The 24729-nt window shown below is 39.4% G+C and overlaps 1 protein-coding gene and 1 long non-coding RNA gene across 15 annotated transcripts in view; both read right to left on the reverse strand.

Moving 5' to 3' along the window:
- The window catches only part of LOC119855647 (transducin-like enhancer protein 4), a 123841-nt gene that overhangs the window by 49853 nt on the left and 49259 nt on the right, over positions 1–24729 (reverse strand). For 6 of the 14 annotated variants that reach the window (XM_038402093.2, XM_038402089.2, XM_043514549.1 and 3 more), the window contains 3 exons: positions 21355–21429; positions 4496–4700; positions 4110–4126 (listed from right to left, as the gene is read on the reverse strand). The exons of 1 other annotated variant lie outside the window; for it this stretch is intronic. In XM_038402093.2, coding sequence (XP_038258021.1) covers positions 4110–4126; positions 4496–4700; positions 21355–21429 — 297 coding nt within the window. The remainder of the gene's footprint in view (positions 1–4109; positions 4127–4495; positions 4701–21354; positions 21430–24729) is intronic. 7 more of the 14 variants (XM_038402088.2, XM_038402094.2, XM_038402102.2 and 4 more) reach the window with 3 other exon arrangements.
- LOC122460203 lies at positions 20472–21342 on the reverse strand. Its single transcript, XR_006281339.1, has 2 exons — positions 20565–21342; positions 20472–20527 (listed from the first exon to the last, which is right to left on the reverse strand). It is a non-coding gene; the product is annotated as an uncharacterized LOC122460203 (long non-coding RNA).

Below are 24729 nucleotides of genomic sequence, written 5' to 3' on the forward strand. Positions count from 1 at the left end.
TGGACATGGAAAAATCCTGGAACAAATTTGCCAGCAAGAATCAAGTTTTTCCATTGCAAAGTGCCTAGGAATAGCCTTTAAAAATAACCCTCATTGAGTTGCAATGCTTGCTAGAAGGAGTCAGAAAGAATATTTTGTAAAAGGTAAATTTAAATTTTAAAAGAAAGGTCTATGCTCCATCACAGCCATTGAGACATCAGCACTTCTAGAAGTGCCCTTGTGATTCACCTCTCCCTTTTGTTTGCCCTGCTGGCTTTGTATCTGTACACAGAGTTCCCATGACCCATTTTACTGGGTACTGAGTTTTTCCATACTTTAACTTTGTATTGTAAAAGATTCTGAAGACTAAATCCAACAAAAAATCAGAATGCTCCAAAAGCTTTCTTCCTCCCTGGACCCTATTGTGTTGATGCTGGACAATCTCATGTTTTCTAGAAGGTTCCTAATTAGTTTCAGCAGTCATCTGCTTACTCCAGAGATGAGTCTGGAAGGATCCAAGTCTGGTTTGGTTTATCAGGCAGAAAATGTTCCATTTAGAAGGGCGATATAAAGTGGAACATGATTGTGCCTTTCTGGTTTGCACAGTGCCTCAAGAACTGGCTTTTGATGTCAGCCTGCCTTACTTCATGGTTCCAAACATTGATTTTGGCTTTACTGTTCAGCAAGGACATGAATGAGGGGTTTTTTACCACAATTTTTACCACAACTCCCTGAAGAGTCTGTAAAATCTTGTGTATAAGAAGTATTACCTATCCCTTCTCTTCCCCTCCCGTGACCCACACCCTCCTTCTTGCCTGTAGGGAGTAATTTCATACAGTGGATCCCTCTGTATGGATTCAAGTTTAAACTCTCCAGTGTTAGTGAATTAACTGTTACCTTCGTCCCCAGTCAGAATTAAATATATAGTAAAGGCCAGTTAATTATGGAGGGCAAGATCAATGAAGACAACTGGCTGACAGGTCAAGAGCCCTGGAATTGGTGGCAACAGATTTTTTTTGAAAGGGTTCGAAAGCAGCATACGACCAAATTCCTTTCTTCTTTCTTTATACCAATAGGTAAAGTACCCTAATTACCTGAATCTTACAGTAAAGCCTAAATTTATATTTTATGAGCTATTCTAAAATCTGCCCTGCTTAATAATCTATATCATCAAGAAAACACTTTAAAGTGTCTCTCACAATTAAACCCAGCCACACAACCTTGTATAAATCAAAATTTTGCTACCATATCAAAACGTTACACTGGGGCTGTATAATGTTGCCCATATCCTCATTACATGCTACACTAATTACTACCAGCAGATTCAGGATTTTCTGCACATTAGAAGCTTTTAGAGGAGCTATAAAAAATTTTAGGCACCATTAATTTAAATTTGTATTGAAATTTCCTTTTGACAGATGGCCAAAAATTACTTATTATTTAGAGTACCAGAGCTGCCTGTTTGCACGTTAGAAGAGGAAAGGGAAAAATTAAAAGCAAGAAGGAAATTTATGTCACGTTCATTACCTGTTAAATGTTAAGGAGCATTATCCTGCATGAATAAATTATTTCATACAAACACACAGTCTCCAGCTGCTGGCAACTGGCACGTTCTGGCTGATAAAAACCATCTCAAGTCACACAGCAGACAATCATAAAAGCCTCTCTTAACCAGGAGCCACTTAAGGGAGGACAGATCAATAGAACAAGCGACTAACTGCTACTCTGGGCATCACTGAAAACATTTAAGGAAATTAGCAAACTATTTCACCTTGCAAAGCTGGCAGCAAGCCCTAAAAGCTGACACAGTACAACTCATAATTTGAACACTATACAAGACAAACATCTATTTATAGCTATCATTCCATAATAAATCAGTACAAAATAGACACACCTTTCTCTCAGTTTCTCTAGCCGTATGTATGATCATTCATTGAATCACTCCACATAATTGCAGAACAAAAGGAACAAAATCTACCTTTCCAGCATGAAAACAAAATATAGTGTATAGCTCTATAGTCCCCACCTATTTTTTTTTTTTTTTGCTGGATGAGGGGGGGAGAATAGGGAAGCAGGATTAATCCTGTACTATTAGCACTATGCTATTTTAGTAGAGTGATTAGTGTATTATATATGTTAATAGAACTTCATTCAGTTTTGTGTATGTATGTGCATTTTGCAAATGTGCATACAGAACTCATAATGAGAAAAAAACAGTGAAGTTTCGTTATGGCTTCAGATTAATTAGATGATACAGATGGAGGAGAATACCTGGTTAATTTTAGTTTAATGTGTACAGATTTACTTATAGATTTTTAATCAGAGCTTGAAAAATTCACTGCACTATTTGTCCAGGGTGAGTAGGAGATGCAGTGTCATTAACTCCTGTAACACCTAAGCTTTCGTTTAATAACAAAAATCCCATTTCTAACCCTCGTGGTAGAGAATTTAATTAGATAGCAAAACTAATGCAGTGTTGTCTTTGTAAGTCTGCAGACAGACAGCTGCAGTGCCTCTGCTGCTCACAGTGAAAACTGACAGTTCATGGATAATATTCAGACCCCCTTGCGGCCAACAATAAAACTGACAATCAGATCAATTTCATTGTGCTGTGACTTGGCGAAGTTGTCAGTGGCAGTTAAGGCAGGCTGGCGAAGAGTAGAGTAGAGGACACACCCAACCTGCAGCAGCAAGACCAGAGAAACACCCCCTTTCATCATCGAATCCAAGGGACTTGGGAGGTGAGAAGGGGGAATCTAGAGTAGCCAGGGAAGAACTTGGGGAGGAAGGATTAAAATTTATCAGAGACCTACTAGCCAGAAGGTAATATGACAGACAAGACCCCAGAGCAGAGAACTCAGGTAAGAATTCCCCTTCCCAGGAAGCTTTTTCTCAAGTGAGTAAGAGGTGATGACAGTGAGTTATCACCTGTGTCATTCCTCTGGACAACCAATATTTTGTAACTACCTGGGCGGTAAATATGGTCATTACCACATACCTATGTCAGATTTATTCAATTAATATTTTTCTGCTATTTGACCAGCCCTAGTAGTAAATTACATATTTTTTATAAAAATTATTAGAAAGTTGACTGACAATTTGTTACAACTGTCATATGTACACAAATGTTTATTCCTTTGGGAGGCATGGCCAGAAATACATCCCCCTTCCACCCCCATTTCATACTTGATAGTGACTGTTTAGGCTTATTCTTATGCTAGTAGAAGATGGGTACATTTTTTAAGCCCTGATTTGAAAATTTCAGGAAATTCACACACACAATTTGATTGTGTTCCAAGTCTGGATAAGCATCCTGGTATATTTGCTTATACAAACAAAAAATAGACTAGTACATTCATAACTATGCACATCACTCTGTACATGCCATGTGTCCCTTTATAAATATTGGGATTTATATGGCCATGCAAACACTCATGCTATCTACCTATAGAGATTAATTCAGGGTCAGGAAATTATTCAGGGGATGTGAAGAAAGGGGGAGGAACGTGAGGGGATTAATGTGATGGTCATCTTTCATGGGCTTGGAAAAAAACCAACAACAGGTCTCCTATACCACTTCAGATAAGCCTAAAGAATAAACCGTTTCTAATACAGATAATCCGAGTGGTTAGGAGATAAACAAAATTTTATTTCCACATCTTGTTCAACTTCTTTCTTTCCACATTTGCAGACAAGTTCATATTTTGAATATATTCAGAGTACAGGTCAGCAGTCTCCACTGGCTAGTTAATACCACCTGCTAGCCCATTTCCCCATCCCTTTGCTCTCAAGTGGGACATAAGAACTACTCTGCTCTGCTCTTCCAAATGTAGGAACAGGAGGAAATTCTGAAGAGTCAGCCAATGAGAAAAGATGTGATAATTAAACTCATTGGCTAACAGATCATCCTGCAATCTCGAAGTGTATATTATTAGACACTTTCCTAATTAAATACTGTAGATGCTTTCTTAATGAAATACTGTATCTACGTGAGACTCTGCTCATCAGTACAAACATCACAATCCAGTTTCAATTCATGACATTTTGTACATTTCTAGTTCAAACTGCAATAAAAATGTACCACACCCTTCTTTTAAGTTGCTCCTTCCACCTATGAAATAGAGTCCTACCTTTATGGAGTCTCTGTCTGCATACAGAACAGCAGCAACATAAGCAGGAAGAGGAGGCGGCGGCATGGGGAAAATACAAAGAGAAAAGTACTAGTTAGTTTACATAAAATTACACATTTATCATACTTGGACGAAAAAAAATCATGTCGTCTTAAAGAATAAATTGCACAGATGTTAACTTTTCTGTACAGTTAATTATTAATATTGTACAACCAGATTTATAAACCCTGTTTTCCACCATTTGAACACATTTTCTTACTGTCTACAATTAGGTAATAAATACTGGAGCAATTATATGGGAGTTCTTGTGAAAACTGTTTTCTTAGAGAAGAGACGAGCAAAAAGCACCGATGAACTAAGCCTTGTGTTCATCTAGCAGCTCCTACCTCTTTGATGATCATTTTCATGATGCTTCTTTTCATCTTTAATTGGTAGGTGGGACTGTCCGCCCAGTGCGCTGGATAGGGCTAGGAGGCCAGCACTACTGCCAATTGGTGGGATGGCTGGAGGCTGCAAGCCTGAGGGGTGCGGAGTGAGAGGCACTGGGAGACCATGTCCATGTGATAAATGCTGGGCCTGGAGTTGTTGCTGCTGTGAGAAATTAAACACAGATATTGAACTTGTTCTGAGAAAGGGGGGTTAACCTATTGATACGTATAGATGTGTGTGTCGATAAACACACACATTTTGTGTTTTCAAAGATGACCACATATTTGGGCATAATACTGACTTTAAATCTCATTTAGGTTGGAGTTTGAATTAACCAAGAAAAAAAAAATTATTGAGAATCAAGTAAACAGATTTGCCAGTTCTAGTCAAACTCGATTTACTCTGAAAGAAGTCATGGATTTTTTTCTTACAGGGAGAGACACACCTCATACATGTCTAATCAAAACATATGTGAATAACTATACAAGCAGTTATAGCAGGGGAAAAAAGCTGAAAATTGAGAAAATTAGTGTTAAACAGTTCTCCCAGCGCTACTGCACAGCATGCAGTGAGAGTTAATTTGAAAGAGAAAACCTGAATTAACAATCCAGAAAAGGAAACTGGTTGCAGCCACCGTTTTAAGCCCTTTAAGTGTCCTCAGCGGTACTTCAGCAAATTACTAAAGAAAATCTAATGTAGCAAGGCTTGGGTCCTCCTGTAGGCTTGCTCAATAATGCTGAAATAATTGGGCACTCTGTGCACGTTTAGTGATGCTCGAATGAAAAGCTAGAGGCCTGCCCTTGTACTCTTCTCTAGCTGCTGACTCTGTGTTGTGACAGGTTTATTTGAGTGGGACTGTGATGCATGCACCAGTAACTGCGCTGACAAGAGTTTAAAGTCATTTTTACCAGTACACTGGCAACACAGAGAAAACCCTTGAGAGGTTAGAATTGGAGTGCTTGACCTCAGCCAAGGCTGCATCAAGCTCTGTGCTTTACTAACCATTGTGGGGTAGATGGTTTGTTGTAGCTATTGTATGGGAAGAGAAAAAAAAAAAAGTGTGGGAGGGGGAGCGAGGGAATGTTACGTTAAATATATCGCATCAGGGATCTGTTCAGCTCAAGACCTACCCAATAATAGTCAATTAACCAAATTTTTGTTCATACAGTTACTAGATTAGCTTTAAAATTTGTTTTTACTTTTAGAGCTGCCAATTCTCAGGACTAATGGTAAATCACATCAAATTCCTTATTGTGAGGCATCTGGTCCTGCTTTTTTTTTTTTTAAATCTTTGATTTAATAGAAAATTTACCCCTACAACCCACCACTCTGTCTCCGGACTTTAATGGATCAAGGTTCTTATGGACTATTCATTAGTTCTCCCTCCTTCCCTGGCTTTAAACCTGAATCAAGAGTGGGTTTGGTTTAAAATAGCATAAACAATATAAAAATGATGAATGAATGTCTGAAACATTACCTGTAGATGTTTGCATTTTCTAAAGACGCTTAAAACAGAGACACCTTTCATAGTTTTTGAAATGTAACATTGGTTTTAGAATCAAGATGGGTAGAGCCAATCCTACCCTACCCCACCCCACTTTTATCAATAAAACAAAAAAAAGTAGAATTCTCCTGGGAAGAGGGAAGGAGTAGCCAGCCCTCTATCCCTGCTCTTCAGCCAATACCATTCTAGTAAGGTTCCACTACTTGTGCAAAGCATCAAATGTGTGTGTTTGTTTAATGCTCTTATGGAAGGATGCTTTATTGCTCAGAATTAAAAAGATAACGATGCATTGTTTAGCTGCAGGGGTTGAGTGTGGCTGCTTTGTAGCTACTCAGCAAGATGGAATTATTTATTTAGGAGAATGACACCTAGTACTCCAGCATCTAAATTTTTTTGTTTTGTTTTTTAAATAAGAGTTTTGGGGAGAAAGCCACCAAACAGAGAACTGCAAATAAACTGATGCAGCACTGTCTGCCTGGGTCTGCAGAGAGCCTTAAATGATAATTCAGAGGAGTCAGAAGCCTCTGTCCTTCTCAGTGGGGTTTTAACACTGACAGAAAATAATGTCAACATTAACTGTTCCCCTGAGGACCAAATTACACAAGAAAAAGGACACTCATGAAGTACAGTATTACAAAAATCAACAATGTATCGTGTGTCTGGTGGATATACCTTGATTTGTAGGCAGAGCTTGGAGATTATCCTTTTCCCCCACCACCCTCAATTTTCATCCATTTTTCCACTGACATTTCTAAAGCAAGCATCTGCTTTCATCAGTATTATAGTGGTAACATGCTCTGTATCACTGATGCAGCAAACAGCATTAGCATTTTCTATAAATAAATTAGATGTTATAAGCAATATGCATAATGACACCTCTGGTAGATGTTGCCTACATATTTCTTTTACAAAGGCTCATCTTCAATGGTTTCTAACTTTCTCGAAGCTGTACCTTCTCAGATGAAATTTGGCTCACTTGCTCTTGGTCAAGAAGTGATCTGTTTTCTCTGCCAGTTTAATTAAAAAAAACAGTTGAGCTGTTTTCAAGCATGAAAGGAGCGGGAGGACAAACTGGCAGCTTCTCTGCTAGGGAAAAAAAATAGCCCCTCTGCAACCGTTCTTTGAACAGCTCATGCACCTCAGCAGAAGGGGCTAGAAACTTGAAATTCGCCTTAGTCCCTTAGTCCCAAAGATGCCTTCCACTGGCCAAGGGAAAGTGAAATTTGATTTGGCCGAGTTGCAATGGTTTGAAGAAAACAGGGCTCTGAGAAGTCCTGAACCCTGCCATATTATAGGGAGGGTTAACCAATCACACATTGGTTCAAAAGCTGAAATGATAAAAATGAAATGCTGCTTAGCTACCTCATTCACAGAACACCATTAATCCTGGGTACAAAGGAGGCAGAAAAAGTAGTAGGATCATAAAATTAAAAGGCTGTGTGGTAAACCATATGCATAAGGGGTGAGAGCTAAAAGTTCTCTGCGCATCTTTAACTGCCATTTTGTGATCTTTGGAATGCATAACTATACTCAAGACAATAATACACATACTGACACCATTTCTCCGCTATGTCCAACTGGGCTCATTGGTCTCAAGCCTCTTGACCCCAGTGGAAGCTAGAGCAGCACAGGGCCTACTCTAGCCTCTGCCCCGGTGCAAGCACTGCAAGTCAGCAGGGGATCAGGTGTAGTGGATGCCCTTCCCACCCAGCGCTCCCCCTCCTCTCATTCAGGCTGGGGTTGGGTTGGGTAGGGCAGGGCAGCTGGTACAGGACTGCTGGACATTCTTCTATGCAGAGAGAATTTTCCAGGGGGAAACTCCAGCCAGTTTAAAATTTACTTTGTCACACAACTGAACACAGAAGACCAGAAAATGTGGTTCTATCCTTTTCCCCCCTTTTATTTGTTACCCCCTAATTATAGAACTTCGAAACACTTGTACATGTGGTTTGCTTTACACACACCTAGTCCTGTGGACTACAATGGGACTATCCACATACATAAAGTTAAGCATGTGCTTAAGTGTCTGAAGGATTAGGGCATAAGAGTGTAAACTCTAAGGCAGGACATACATCTTTCTATTTGTATTATAAACTGCCCAGAATAATTTTGGGTGCTTAATTATGATAACAGTTAATTCAATAGAAGAAGCTTTTATCATCTAAAACTGGCTGAGAAGTACAGTATAGAATAGTGCTGGATGTATCTGTTATTTCATCAAGTGCTGTTACAAAGGTGGAGAGGAATCAAATAACTGAGAGGTAACCCAAAAACGCAAATAATATTTTTAAAAATACATTAAGCAAAATGCTTGTTGAAACAACTTACATATTTGAAATTGAGATCAAATGTTCGCAAACACATATCAAATAAAAGATAACATCTGCTTGTTATTAATCAGTATTTTAAGAGATTCTCTCGGTAGGATTTTTCTTACAGATACTCTACAGTGACATTCTTGTTTACAATTGTGAAACTACTCTTGTCCCTTCTAAATGGATAGTTTAAAGTATTTTACAAAAAAAGTTTCTCTATCTGGAGACTGAATATCACTGATTTCTACCAAGGAGATTCTAAACATTGATGCTAAGTTAATGCTCTTTTCTCCCCCTCTCCCCATCTTAAAAAAAAAAAAAAAAAAAATCAAATGTATAGTAAAATGCAATAATAAACCCACTAACAAATTAGCTTCTAATGTTCTCTTGTTATAGTCAGCACAATCAAAGCCTATTTTCCTGGAAAGGATTCAAGTGTCTACTGGATACTTTCCAAGCAGCTCTGTGTCAGTGTAATCTACTGCTTTTCTCTTTATAGACCCTGAAAACTCAGTGCTATTATCCAAACAAGCCAAATATCCTCCTCTAACCTGAGACATTTTTGATGTGAACAAATGAATCTCTCAAAGACCTACTTTATATTCTCTGCTTGTGAAAACACACACACACACACACACACACACACCCCTACCTACCTTGCAACAGAGTAGGGGAGGGGGAAAACATCAAGGAAGTATCCAGAAAAAATATTCTTATTAGATTTCATAAATCATAATTAAGACAGCATCACATACAAAACAGCTACAAAAAACTGAAGCAGGTGAAAGGGAAAGGAAGGAAAAAGAAAAGACAAAAACCATGGAGGGGGAAGTGATTAACGTCAATATCTTTGACGTTAGCAAAGATTAGCAAATAAAGCAATTAAATATAAGAGATTAGAGTACTTTGGCACCCATGACTCTGGGTGTGTTTAGAAAGACACTGTCTTGAAAGTCTTGTGTTTAACATGACATGCACAGACCTCTTAATATCACCTGCCACAATTATCACTAGTTGTATATTTCGTCCAACAGTCACGCAGGTCTCCCTTATGAGGTAATGCCACACAACTCCCCCACCCCCCAGATTTTTCTGATAACCTAATGAATCATCTAACAGTAAGAAAAGACAAGGTAAAATCAGCTGCAAAAGAGATCCATGCAACAGCCCCTCCATTAAGATGAAAAATATTGCCAAATGCATGCAATATACAAGATTGGTTTGCTGTAACTGAAGTAGCAGCATGCACGTAACACAGAAGATGGTCTGATTTCTTCAAAGTCTCACTACACAGAGAACCATCACTTTGAAAATTGGAATGGTTGGTATGGGGAGTGGAAGGAAGACACAGGTGAGCTCTCAGAACAGTTCCTTCTCACACACAGAGCTAATTTACTGGAAAAAGCTGATGGATTTCATTTCTGACCACAAAGAGGAACAAGAGTGCTTTCAATGAATGCCTGTATTAGGGAAAGACTGGGAAGAGAAAGTAAAAAAAAAAAAAAAAAAAAAAAAAAAAAAAGAGGCAAAAAGGGGACAGAGGGAATAAAGACCACAGAAAAAAGACAAGTGGCAAATTTCTTATTAATTCAGTGTCATGGATTTAAATCCTAGAACACTAGACAATGTGAAGGAAGGAAAGGGAGGCAGGCTTGGACAACTATGGAGGTGGGGGGTGATCGTGACTGTCATAATATAATAATAAAGGCTATTTAAAACAACTATATATACAAAATACTGAAGAAACTGTTGAAAGCACATATTACCCAAGTGCCTCCAGGATTCTTTGTATGGTCTAGAAAGAAAATAAACTCAGAAACACCAAGTGGGATGAAAGACAAAATAGGAGTACATCTCCATTCTTGATCTTGAATACAGATACTATGTATCACCATTAATCCATTTTGTACAGAGATTTCTTAATCAACAAAATTGCTTAGGGTTATACAAGAAAACAAACAAAACAACAAAAAGGAAGATTTAGCCAAAGAAATGCAGCAAACACTTTATAAAAGAACACGTTTAGTCACTTGCAAAATTCGGTGTGCACATTTTTTCAAAGCATCTGGAATCAGGATCTTATGTTAAATTAAAGGAGTTCCCACCCACACTTTTTTGAGTTATAACTAAGGGCATGTCTATATTTTAAATGCTGCAGCGGACGAAAGGTATTCTCCCATTGGCATAGGTAATCCCACCTCCCCCAGAGGCTATAGCTAGGTTGATGGAAGAATTCTCTCAACAATCTGATGCTAACTACATGGGGATGTAGATCATCTTATTAATCACACCACTCAGGGATGTGAATTTTTCGCACCCCTGTGTGACGTCATTATGCTGACCAGAGCTGCCGACTCCAGCCCTGGAGCACCCATGGAAAAAAGTCAGCAGGTGCTTAGCACCCACTGGCAGCCAAGCTACCCTCCCTCCCCCCGCAGTGCCTCCCACCCACCAGTTGCCCTGCCAATCAACTCCTTCCCCTCCCCCTGTGGATCAGCTGTTCTGTGGCATGTAGGAGGTGCTGGGAGGAAGGGAGAGGATCGGGGGAAGGGGTATGCTTGGGGGAGGGGCAGAACTGAGTGGGAAGAGGAGAGGTGGGGGTGGGGTCTTGGGGGAAGGGGTGGAGTGGAGCAGGGCAGGGGAAGAGGTTTGGGGGCTGAGAAGGGGTTGAGCACCCCCGGGGAAAGTTGGAAGCCAACACTTGTGATGCCAACCTAATTTTCTAGTGTAGATTAAGGCCTGAATCTACAGGTAGGGAAGAGAAGAGAACAACACTATTTAGAATCACCTTCTTGATAAAGGGCAGAAATACCTGAATAAATTATTCCACTTAAGCCCTTTTTAAAAAATGTCACCACTGTCAACTGTTAACTAATAAAAGGGAACTTTCATTCTTCATGGATGAAATTCACCGATCGCAACAGAAAAGGCAAAAGTCTCCAAATGCAGAAGAACCTCCAAGGTTCCACTGTGCAGGGTATTGGCAGGGGCACTGAGACCAACAACAACTATGCACAGATCTGCATGGAGAACAGAAGGATGAGGGTGGTCTGGCGAGGGCTAGGAATGGCGACAATGGGACTATGACGACACACATTCACTGCCCACACATGGGGTGCATAGAAGTAGCAACACCTATTTCAGCTAGATGCTCTATCCACACCTTATCCACCCATTGAGGGATATGGATTTAATTTCCATTCCTCTTGTGTGCGTTTCCTTGCACAATGCCTGTCGCTTAAGAGACTATGGAGCGTCTGTGTCATGCACTTATAACTTAGAGGCTGCAGAAAGGTCTGGTGGAAAGAAGGGGAGGGAAGTTTGCAACCACACCCCTTTCTTTATGGGTGGATTGGAGAAGGTTCATAAACTACAAAATATGTGGTCCTAAAACTTTTGTTGTAAAATGGGTTCCTCGTATGAAAAAAAAAAGTATGGAACCACTGATCTATGGAAAATTGAAGGAATGCCACATGAGGTTCATGAGTCACATACTACAGAACCTTTAGAAGGTAGAAGAAGAGTTTAGCAACGCCCCTCATGACATACAGGTTTGAAGTTAGGGCCTTTGGATCTAAAAAGTGAGCTTGTATTGCTTGAGCCATTAGCATGGAGTCAGCAATATACTCAAACCTCTATGAGGTCTAGCCACTAGAGGAGGGCAAAGAGCCACACTGAGTTAGCCTGAGTTACATAAGAACATAAGGCTCGACATTAAAAACACATTGGTTTGTATTGTTTATCATGTTTTACACCTAAAATGATTCTTCATCCTCCTGTTTTTAACTGCTAGGCGTAGAACTGCTTGATGGCTATTTCTAATATCCACAGTGACTAATTCTTATACTGTGCAACATTTTTAAGTATTTAAATGTTTATATTATATGCCTATTTTCAGACAGACAGAGACACCCTACTTTCAATTTCAGCACATCTTTTACTTGGGACAGAAATGTGTTAGTAGGCAACTTCTTGGCATCAATCCATTCTTTTCAATATATTCTGTTCCTCAGGAGATCTCCACTTGTGTTACACTTCTGCTCATTTTTAGGCCAATTACAAAATTCCCATTGATCTCAGGGAGAGAAGGGTTGAACCCACAGACCACAATTCAGTACTGACATAAATGGATGCACTGCCAGCTCTTCACATAGGGCTGTAATTAGGACCTACGTCCTTTTATTTCTAAAATTTCAGTACTCCAGTCTCTCTACTCTTGTCTCCATTATTCAAATAACCGAAATCCAGAATAATTTTTTGTTGCCCTCTAGGGCAGTTTCCGCATACAGCAACTTGGGTAAAGAAAGCTCCTGTTGCTAAAGCACTTGACTTGGACTAAGAAGAGATGGGTTAAATTTACAGATCTGTCAGACTGTGAGAGAGATCCTGGGTGACCCACTTAATCTCTGTGCCTCAGTTTCCACAACTTTAAAGTGGAGAAAGTAGTACTTTCTTACTTCACAATGGGGTTTTTAGGATAAATTAATTAACATTAGTGAGGTGTTTAAACATGTTAGTGATGTGGGCTGCACAGGTACACAGTAAATAAGACCCTCCAAAATTGTAAACAGTATGCAAGGAATGGTTTTAGCTAATGCATCACCCACTAACAAAATAATTTCAAACAATCTGAACTTCAAATAATGTCTGTTTTATTCCTTCTGCCACACACTAATGCCCTTAGAATAATATAGAAAAAGAAAATATTTTTCTCCAATAATTTAGACCCCAGGCCAGGACAGCATGCTAGCCCATGCTTAACTTTGAGCACAAATAGGTCTGTTGACTTTGATGGACTAGTCATGTGCCTAAAGATAAATATGTGCTTAAGTGCTCTGTTGGATCAGGGCCCTGTTAGATCAGGGCCCTGTTAATTCTTGAGTGCTCCAGCCTACAAAATACGACTGAAAAAAAAAAGTCTATATCATGGGTGTACAGTGTATTTAGAGATTATTTTAGAATACTAGTTTTAAAGAAACCATGACTCTCTTGATAATGACTTCACATTATTCCCCAGGCAGGCTCATATAAAGACAACTGCATTTCCCCCTGGTATCTTTGCATCCTTATGTTTCCAGCTGAGTATTATCCAGGATGTGATCATTAGGAAATCTCTACCCACACCATACTGCACAATCACATAGGTGTATTACAGAATACATTTTCCCTCTGATGCATCAGTGTAGACCACTGCTAAAGGCAACATACTGTGCTTGATGGACCAATGGTCTGATGTGGAATGACAAATCCTAGGTTTGGTATGTCAGCAACGTGTGTGTGTTAGATTATAGACCTCCTAAGCAATTTTTTTCTCCCTCTTTTCTCCTTTGCATGAAGTGCTAGCTTATAAAAACTAGAGGGAAAATATGCACGTGGTTGTCTGCAACAACACACGCTGTTGCCATAGAACTTGAAGCAAATTCTCCACAGGGCTTCACACACCTGCAGAGACTAAAATTCAAAAAGATATGGTGGTCAGACAGCTTAGTTGCAAGGATTTTGAAGACCTTGAGAAACATGGAGTCAGAAGCCATACCTTCCCCCGATCAAATATGACACTGATCACGTCATATGCACTTATTTAAATCGCAATGAGTAAGACCTCGGACTTCACTCATTGGTGAGTGGGAGGTAATAAGTGATTTGCAACCTGTACTGCAGCATGTCACTGGGTACTGTGGTGGTGACAGGTCAATATAATTCAACAATTAGGACACCCAGCATGAGCAGAGAAATGGCAAAGTTCTGTTCCAAACATAACAAGGCTCTTTTAAAATATACACACTAAGAACAGTTGTCAAGGAAACATAGGTGCTGGGAACTAGGGGTGCTGCTGCACCCCCTGGCTTCAAGTGGTTTCCACCATACACAAGGTTTACAGTTTGGTTCAATGGCTCTCAGCATCCCCATATACAAATTGTTTGCGCACCCCTGCAAAGAAATACTAAACGATCAATATCTGCATTAAAATTAACTGCCTAAAAAACCCCAAAGAGGATTCAGGTTCTCTTATTTTTTCAGCCCTTTTGAATTACAGCAAGTGCTGAGGAGAGCAGGAGACTTGTTTATATCATGCTTCAACTGCTGTTCTGTAGCTGGCACCTGGGTGTGGGGGGAAACCCAACCACCCCAAGAACAGCATCAAGCAGGACTAGGGTTGCCAATTTTGGATGTATCCCTGGAGACTTCATCACATGACAATCTTTAATTAAAAGGATTAATCTTTAATTCCTGGAGACTCCAGGCCAATCCTGGAGGACTGGCAACCCTACCTGCGACCTATCCAGATTTTAGATGAATAATTCAGAAGTTACCAATGTTACAGCCTTCTGCACCAGGTTAAATCACCAAAACTCAAAGGATAAAGAATTCACTTGAAAGCACTAGATACCATCACAAATTGCGAGCCATTTGATCCACAGCATCTTGCACTTTCAATACACAAACACTGAATACAGTAATTAAATACGACACAGTGCATTTCAATATTTCCTTGGGCACAAAATAAATACAACACAAAACAGATACACCATTGAGCCAACCTCCTCTTCTGCCTTCCCACCATAACAATCTGTGTACAGTATACAGCAGGTGGCCAATTTGTTTTTTCAGCCTTTAAAATTCCAAGCGCTACTTAATATGGGCAGAGCCTTTGATCAAACAACAAAAAAGACAGAGGGAGAAATCATGGTTGCACACGGGTCACAGTGCATTTACTAATTAATACTGCACCCTCCTTCCTCTCAGAAGTTCCCATCTTCGAATGCACACAATTGGCAAGAACAACTTTATTGAACAACTGAAATTAAAACATCCACAATCTACAGAGAAAAAGCTTCACTTGCCCCTCCCACAAATAGATAAAAATGTCTAGATGTTTAGATCTGGAGGAAAAGCTAGCTCCTCTTCCCTTTTAAAGATCCAGGGCCAGATTCTCAGTGCATCTTCAACAAAACTACACCAGATTACATCTGAGAATCTGGTTGAGACCAGAGGCCCTTACTCTTACCTACACTGTAATCTCGTTTGAAAGGCAGAGAGAAGACTCTTTGCACAAGGAGTCAGAAATTGCTCTATATGTTAAGCACCAGTGCAAAAATGCATTAGCATTTAGCAGCAGGAGCTCTGGACCACTGGCGCCAAGGGAATAATAGCATGCATTGATGCTAAGTTTTTATTAGAACTTGTGTGCACTTATCTACACCACACCGCTTTCTAAGATCCTCATATCTGTGAATGTATAAAAGATGACATACTGTTTTCTTAAGAGTCATTGTTCCACACTTCTGCTGTGAAAGTATGAGAGGTTTGGCTGATGGACTACTCATATAAAAAAGAAAAAAGAAAAAAAAAAAAAAACCACGCCGCTTCCGAGCTCAAGCAAACAAGTGTTTCAGTCTAAAACACAGAATGGAAATTTTGATAACTGGGGTATTGAAGAGGGAACTTTATAGCTTGATAATTATATGTCACAATATAAAAAGGGTCCTTTTTTCCAGCAACTGCCAGTAACTTTAAAAACAGAATCTTATATTTAAAGAAGATAATAAAACTGACATAGTAAAACAAAATGCTTACAAATTAAACCAAAGCTTTTTTTAAAAAAAACCCTCAAACATATAGATTGGTAAAGGAAAAATCATTTAAATCATATCCTTAGTAATACAAGTAATATTTAAATAGATTTAATAGTGCTGCTCCAAGCCAATGAATTATGAGTTTAAAACCTATTAAAATGTAATGTTTTTTCCTGAGCTGAGGGGAGAGAGATTTAAATCCACTGAATTTTAATATTTCAGCTTGAGCAGCAGGAGGTAGAGAAAGTCCAAATGAACTATTCCATCAGCACCATTCAAGCATGAACATTTTAATCAGTTTTACTTCCTTGGAGTTCTCTAACACAGTTTACGCTGTCATTCTGAAAGCACTTAACACAGAGAGTGTGAAAAACCACCAAGGCTTGTTATTGCCTTCACAATTGATGGCAAATAATTTTGCAGACTTCCTATCATTAAAATGTCACTGCTAAAAATGGAGGTTCAGCATATCTTGTGCTAAACTGCTTTTTCTTTGAACACCATCACATACCTGTTCTTTTTTGGGGTTTTAGTACATTTCTCTCTCTCTCTCTCTCTCTGTGATAAACACGCATATGAACGGTAGCCTCCATTTCAGTCTTACTACCTAAGCTGAACATATATACAGTTTTAAATATGCATATTAAAGAAACACAAAACAGAAAAAAATAATTAATTACTCTGATTACACATTAGTGCCTTTTCCCTTTATTAAAATGCAACCACATTCACACAGCATGTTCTGATTATACAGAATAATGGATTAAAAATACTTTAAGGAAGTTAGATGACTGTTTAATAATGCAGGAAATTAAATCATCATTCCTAATTAGATCTTATTACTGATTTAAGACTACAATGTGTGTTGCTCCAACAGTATGATCTTGCTGTTTCTAATTTAAAAACCACAGTGGCACATGACAAGATCAACTGAAACATAAGATTCCTTATCCCAACAGCGTGAACTTGGAAGAGTTCAAATTGTTCAAGAGAACTGACTCAAAATAAGATCTCTAATCAACAATATAGACTATTGCAAACATCAGTTAAAAAGTCTACAGTCATTTAAGTTTAAAATACTTCTCTGGTATATTTAGGATATCTAGGTACTTTGTCCTCCCCCCACCCTTCACCATTTCTTAAAAAAAAAAAAAAAAAAAAGAAAGAAATTAACTTGTTTCAATCTGTCAACAGTTTTAAACTGAACATGACCTGTGAAAGAAGTCATTATAACCATGTTTCATTCCATTAAACACAACTAGCTTATTGTCAAGAGAACAAGCAGTCTCTCCAGGTTCCAGGCTCACTTCAGTTTTTTGCATTTAAACTGCATGGATCAATGATTTGGTTCATTTACCAATGAAGATAGAATAATACTGCGAAGTTAAAAAGATGCTTCATCAGACTTCATTAAATCCGAGTACATTCATGTAAAAATATATACATGAGGCTCAAAGAGAGAAACTCAGATAATTTGTGCACATTGATTTTTTTTGTGCCATCTTTAACTCTTATAGAATCCAATTCTGAAATCCTAAGCCACAGTCCACCATTCAAACCAAAAAGGACTTTTGACCTGGGATCTCAGTATACATTAAGCATTATACAGAGCCCTCAGTATACAGAAACTTGTTATCCACAATTATATTTTAAAAACTCTAAGTCCAGTACAACTCCAGCTCAGAACTAAATGGTTATTAAAAAGACTATTTTTTAAAAAAAATTGTAAACAGCCACTGAGTAGTGGATCCTTTTAAAAACACCACAATGTTACAACAGCAGGAACTCTGGCAGATATAGCAAACTGCAAACTAACACAAGACAGAGCATAATTAGAGTTTTTTAAAAAGAAGTTGTATGTTCTAATTATGTTCTTTGCTTTTTATTGGTATGCATTTTAAGTGTGTCAGAGCTTTTCTAGTGCTAGTCCTACAGTCATAATTTTGCTTTTATTTTCTGTGCAGATATACCCATATAGATTTATTCATGGGTATCCATACAACTAAAACTTATGCTGATTTGATAACTTGCTATCCTATTCAATCAGTTTTCCTAATACATCTCCTAAAGATTCCATCAGATTATTCCGTTTATATAATAAATTAAGTCACAAACAAGAATTTTTCGGTCAGGAATATTGCAGTTCTATCAAAAACTATGAGAGATCCACATAAAATATCCCACCTTTCCAAATCAAAAGAGTGTACAAAAGAAATACAATAAGTACAAATTATTTTTTGTGGGGAAGGTAAAAGGGGAGTTATCTTCTTCAAGCCACAAATTACAGCCTTTATGAAATCTGGGCCAGGTAGAATTTCAAATCAATCTGAAAAAGTAGGCTCAGGCAGTCTTGGACAAAATAGGAAGTTTAATTTTGTCCTTCAGAAAAGAAAAGAAGACTCTTGAATAAGCATCCACTCTATTTGTTTATATTTAGTGTGTGTGTGTGTGTGTGTGTGTGTGTGTGTGTGTGTGTGTGTGTGTGTGTGTGTGTGTGTGTGTTTTAGTGGTTCATGGAAAGCAGGATAAACTTTAAACAAGTAAAAAGAAAAGGAGTACTTGTGGCACCTTAGAGACTAACAAATTTATTTGAGCATAAGCTTTCGTGAGCTACAGCTCACTTCATCGGACGCATTTGGTGGAAAATACAGAGGGGAGATTTATATACACACACAGAAAACATGAAACAATGGGTTTTATCATACACACTGTAAGGAGAGTGATCACTTACAAACACCTACAAGATCTCTATCATGCATTCCTACAACTACAATACCCACCTGCTGAAGTGAAGAAACAGATTGACAGAGCCAGAAGAATACCCAGAAGTCACCTACTACAGGACAGGCCCAACAAAGAAAATAACAGAACGCCACTAGCCATCACCTTCAGCTCCCAACTAAAACCTTTCCAACGCATCATCAAGGATCTACAACACATCACTCTCACAGATCTTGGGAGACAGGCCAGCCCTTGCTTACAGACAGCCCCCCAATCTGAAGCAAATACTCACCAGCAACCACACACCACACAACAGAACCACTAACTCAGGAACCTATCCTTGCAACAAAGCCCGTTGCCAACTCTGCCCACATATCTATTCAGGGGACACCATCATAGGGCCTAATCACATCAGCCACACTATCAGAGGCTCGTTCACCTGCGCATCTACCAATATGATATATGCCGTCATGTGCCAGCAATGCCCCTCTGCCATGTACATTGGTCAAACTGGACAGTCTCTACGTAAAAGAATGAATGGACATAAATCAGACGTCAAGAATTATAACATTCAAAAACCAATTGGAGAACACTTCAATCTCTCTGGTCACTCCATTACAGACCTGAGGGTGGCTATTCTTCAGCAAAAATACTTCAAAAACAGACTCCAACGAGAGACTGCTGAATTGGAATTAATTTGCAAACTGGATACAATTAACTTAGGCTTGAATAGAGACTGGGAATGGATGAGTCATTACACAAAGTAAAACTATTTCCCCATGTTATTTCTCCCCCCCCACCCCACCCCCCACTGTTCCTCAAATATTCTTGTTAACTGCTGGAAATAGCCTACCTTGCTTGTCACCATGAAAGGTTTTCCTCCCTCCCCCCACTGCTGCTAGTGATGACTCATCTTAAGTGATCACTCTCCTTACAGTGTGTATGATAAAACCCATTGTTTCATGTTCTCTGTGTGTGTGTATATCAATCTCCCCTCTGTATTTTCCACCAAATGCATCCGATGAAGTGAGCTGTAGCTCACGAAAGCTTATGCTCAAATAAATTTGTTAGTCTCTAAGGTGCCACAAGTACTCCTTTTCTTTTTGCGAATACAGACCCTTCAAGAAATGTAATGTTGAGTCTCACACACACACACACACAAATTTTATATATACAATTTTATAAATAAAGTATGCGTATACATGCAGGCACACAAACTATGCAATGCACAGAGACATGCAGCACATACAAATATACCTTTAAAAAAAAAATCCAATCTTTCGCAATTTACTTTATGCAAAGAATGTTAATAGTAGGCAGTATTTTGGTTAGGTAATGAAAACTAATTGGGAAATTATTCATCTCCCACTCTCCCCACTGGAGCGTAAAAGACATACAACAAATGTTATTCATGATTCTACATGACTCGCTCTGATTCATCCCCTTCTTTCCAAGGGGCACTTCACAGGAAATAAAGGTTACTCTTTTCCATTTGTATCTTCTAATTGACTACCAGTATATTCTTGTGGTCAGTGGGATACAAAATAGAGTTAGAAACCGACTATTAAAAACAAGCTACAATCAGACAACTGCTCTACACCACCATCAGCAATGATCAGAGAGAGTCCCGATTTCCTTGTTAAAAGACAGAAGCATAATTGAAGCAATATCTTCACTTCAGATTGATTATTTGGCGACCCTTATCCACATCTTCACTCAGGAATTTGAATTTTAATGAAAGTAAATGGAATAATTAGCATTTCAAAGTGTGTTTGATACACTGAATAAAAAAAAAAAAAAAAAAAAGAGATTTGTATATAAGCTATACACAAAAGAAAAAGCATTTTGGAGGGGATAGAATAAGTAACTACCCTCCTAGATGCATACCATAGTCCCTCCTTCCCCAAACAGTTGTCGTATCTTCATTAGAATAGCTTAAACAACTGCTTGCACCAGCTGCATAATTATAGATGTGAATAAGGTGCTATTAAGCTATGATTTCTCACCTTTATTTTATGCAGTGTGAACAGCCAATATTTTATTGTTTTTCCTTTCCTCTTGAGTCATAAGACGTAAACATTATGGCTGCCCAAACCCCTAAAACCTTGCAGGACTTCTACGCTATGCTATACTGTTGCCAGAAATGTTTTCAGATGAGGGGCCCTGTATTTTTCAGACAATTGGGAGCATGGCACCTATCACTTCCTTTGAGAATGTCATTTAATTGTAGATTGGGGGAAGGGGATTTTTTATTTTAAAAAAGTGAGCTACAAAGTGGATACTCACTATTTTTGGCCATCATGCACATGGACCGGAGGGGGGAGGAGGGAGGTAAAAACCCTCATTCAGTAGCAGTGCAAATCAAATGCTACCTACAAGGTAGTTTCAGAGGCAGACTGAACAGCACTAAGCAAATGAAAAAAGTTTTACTTAAAAAATAAATAAAAAGAAAACTAAAAAAAAAGGTGATTCCCAGAGGGATGGATAAAACAGTTACACTATTCACCTTATGGCCACGGTTCAATAAAAGTTTTTATGTAGCAATCAGTTTTTATGCAGATTTAGTCAGACTACTTAACTTTACTGCTGTCCACAACTTTTGCTCAGTTGATGGAGCAAATTTTTAATTTTTATTTTTTAAATAAAGAAAAAGAGCTAATTACAAACACTATTAGAGCTAAAATGGAAAGACCACATACCCCAATGATTGCGTTCAGTTCTGCCATGGTCACTTGCTTGGCACGTTCCACAGCCTGCACCACTTGTTGCTGGTGCTATAAATGAAGATCAGAAACAAAATAAAATTATTTGTTTTCTAGTCAATTAAGCACAGATTTTCTCTTTTTTTCCCCCCCTTTCTTTTTTCTAACCCTTCAACCTCATGCAGGGCTTGAAATAAAGTATCTCTGAGTAGACAGTAAACTGCTGTGTGGATGTGTGAAAGGAGGTAGAGGGGAGTATTTTATCTAAGTAACTACCTTCCTAGATGCATACCATAGTCCCTCCTTCCCCAAAGTGAACTGCTCCAAGACCTGCCTCTCTTTTATTCATCAGTGTGTTCTTCTGTTGAAAATATGCTCCATCCTAAAAGCCAGGACCTTTTCCTTACAACAGAATCTTGTTAAATAAAAGATATGTACTGAAAAGGAAAGGAATGCATTTCAGTAGTCACACTGCTTCCTCGTCACAGGAAGAGCAGATTCCCCTTCTTGATACACTTCAGAGCAATTCAACCATGGGAAGGAAATTCAAAATTTCATTCTCACGTCTGTCAAAAATATGAAAGTTAATTATTTCCAATCCCTAAAAATGTAAATTTTAATAGTTTAAACAGTTCCATCAAACACAGTTTACAAGCTTCAGCCGTTATATTATCTTATTTGAGTATATATTATTTTATTTGAGTGATGCTTTACTTCTGTTATCAGTTAGGATGGCTACATCCTGAAAGTTTTAAGGGATATTTATTTGAAAACATTGATTTAAAACAGAATCAGTCCCAATCCTACAATAAGATCCTACAATCCATTTGAGTAGCTGAGTCTAGCTGGAGCTGCACTGTGCTGATGAGACTACAGAAATGAATGCCATATTAGAAAAAAACAACACCACACACACACTTTGGAGATTATGGTTTCCACAATATAGGTTAATTGTTGACGTCACTGCATTTGTGCAGAAGAGGGTTCAACCAGATCTGAGGCCTTTATGGGGAATGTATTGTTCTCTGATCTATAGCCAGAAGCTAAATTGAGTATAGTATAGGCAAGACCTCACATCACAAGGATGCGCCAGGTATAATGGTGTCTTTATGCTGTAATGGAACAGGAGACGCTGAGAAGTCCGCTCTGAACTGTATTTCAAAACTAAGACCCAGATTTTCTAATGTGCAATTTGGCTCATGCAGGAAATGGGATGTGTCAAGATCCTATTAGTGGTCATGATTTTTAAGACCAATTTGCACACCAAGCATATGCAGGCTGCAGATAGCCGGATACTCCAGCTACTTCCCACCACACCTCTCCCCCTCCAAGCAACAACATGTTCCTGTATTGGGAGAAACATTTGGTTCAGGAACCAAATATACTGGTTTTAGACCAGCTAAGAGTGCCCCATTATCAGCGGCAAGTCTCAGCTGGCCCAATCCAGGTGTTTTCCAACCCCTTTGTGCCACAACAGCTGTGCACAGAGGCTAGAATGCAAGAAAATCTGGCCCTAGGACTCTAGGCACAGCTATCTGAAATTCTGAAAAATTTCAATGAATTTAAGTGAAAAAATTAAATATATATATATATAAAGGAAATTTTTTTTTTTTTTTTTTTGCAAATTCACCTCTCCTCCATCCCAACCAGCTCTCACCCAGATATAGTTTCTAGCAGAGAGTCACATGTCAATCCCAAATGCAACTGTTCGTTAAGAGTTTTGGAGGGAGAGAGAGTGTTTGATCTGTATTGAGAGAGAATACATGGACAGTGGTAGAAAGGATGTTTACGTTACAGTAGGGATGCGGAGCAGAATTAATGTTGATGTAGGAATCCTGGGGTAGATCCTGTGCAAGTCCCCTTTAAACAGCTTTGGTGACATAAAGGGGACTTAAATGGGGCAGAAAAACAGCCCCCCCCCCCAAAAGCTCCCCCCACACAGAGGTAGCAAAATGGCAACATAAGCAACATTATGCTATCCCACCATGTAGGAGAAAGAGAGCGAGACCTACAAGGGGGAGCTCTGACAATTGTGGGAAGACACTGTCAGTTACAGCAGCCCTTAGTGGCTTCCCTAACTTGTGCCAGGGGCCATATTGCTAGGGTGACTGGGTGTCCGGTTTTCGAATGCAACACCCGGTCAAAAAGGGACCCTGGTGGCTCCGGTGAGCACCACCAACTGGGCCATTAAAAGTTCGGTTGGCGGTGCTGCAAAGCTAAGGCAGGCTAGTCCTTACCTGTCCTGGCTCTACACTCCGCCCCGGAAACGGCCAGAAGGTCAGGCTCCTAGACAGAGGGGCCACTGGCTCCGCACTCCCACTGGACGGGAACTGCGGCCAATGGAAGCTGCGGGGGTGGTGCCTGTGGGCAAGAGCAGCGTGCAGAGCCTCCTGCACGCCTCCGCCTAGGAGACCGATCTGCTAGCCGCTTCCAGGGCACAGTGCAGAGTCAGGACCAGCAGGAAACCTGCCTTAGCCCCACCACTGTGCAGCTGACCGGGAGCCACCAGAGGTAAGCTCGTGCCCCAACCCCCTGCCTCAACCCGCAGCCCCCTCCCGCACCCCTTATCCCCAGCCCCACCCTAAAGCCTGCACCCCCAGATGGAGCCTTCCCTCCCACTCCTACACCCTAACCCTTTGCCCCAGCCCAGTGAAAGCAAGTGAGGGTGGAAGAGAGTGAGCCACCAAGGGAGGGGGAATGTAGTGAGTGGGGGCAGGGCCTCAGGGCAGGGGCGGGACTAGGGTGCGATTTTGCCTTCCCTTTTCCTCCCCTAGGCTGTTCCTTCCACACTGAGGCAGAGAACAGACTCTGACCCTTGGATTTTAAATTTTTTACTTTTGAGCATTTTGGTTTTTGGAAGTATAATGTTCATTTTAACCCTAACTTAAAGGTTTTGGGTATGTGAATATTCTCTTGCTCGAAGTGGTGCTGTATTTCTTTTCATTAGAGTGCAATAATTTTGAGGTAACAATTATTTAAAGCATTGAAAAAAATATGAAAAAATCCACAAGGTTTCCAAACAACTCTGGCAAGAGGCTAGCAGAGCAAAATCCTCCTCACCAATACTACAGTAAAGGACATTTAAGTACTAGTTTTAGTAACAGTTAAAAAGAGGCTTTTTAAATATCTATCAGGAGTTGCCTAAGAGGCACGAAGTTGCTAGAATAAGAGCTCCAGTTTTCAACTAAATTTTGCAAAAAATACAAGTCAATCCTACAATTCATGGTAAAAATGATCTCCTGCACCATGCATAAGAACTACGTCGCCGTGAAGGACTGGAGACAAATACTGCTCTGTTCCCTGGGACAAATCTCAAACAACAAGAGCAAAGAGGAGAAAAATCTCGTTTTGTCCACCCTCCAAAATCTTAGT

This window comes from Dermochelys coriacea, chromosome 5 (assembly GCF_009764565.3).
Source record: "Dermochelys coriacea isolate rDerCor1 chromosome 5, rDerCor1.pri.v4, whole genome shotgun sequence".
Lineage (NCBI taxonomy): Eukaryota > Metazoa > Chordata > Testudines > Dermochelyidae > Dermochelys > Dermochelys coriacea.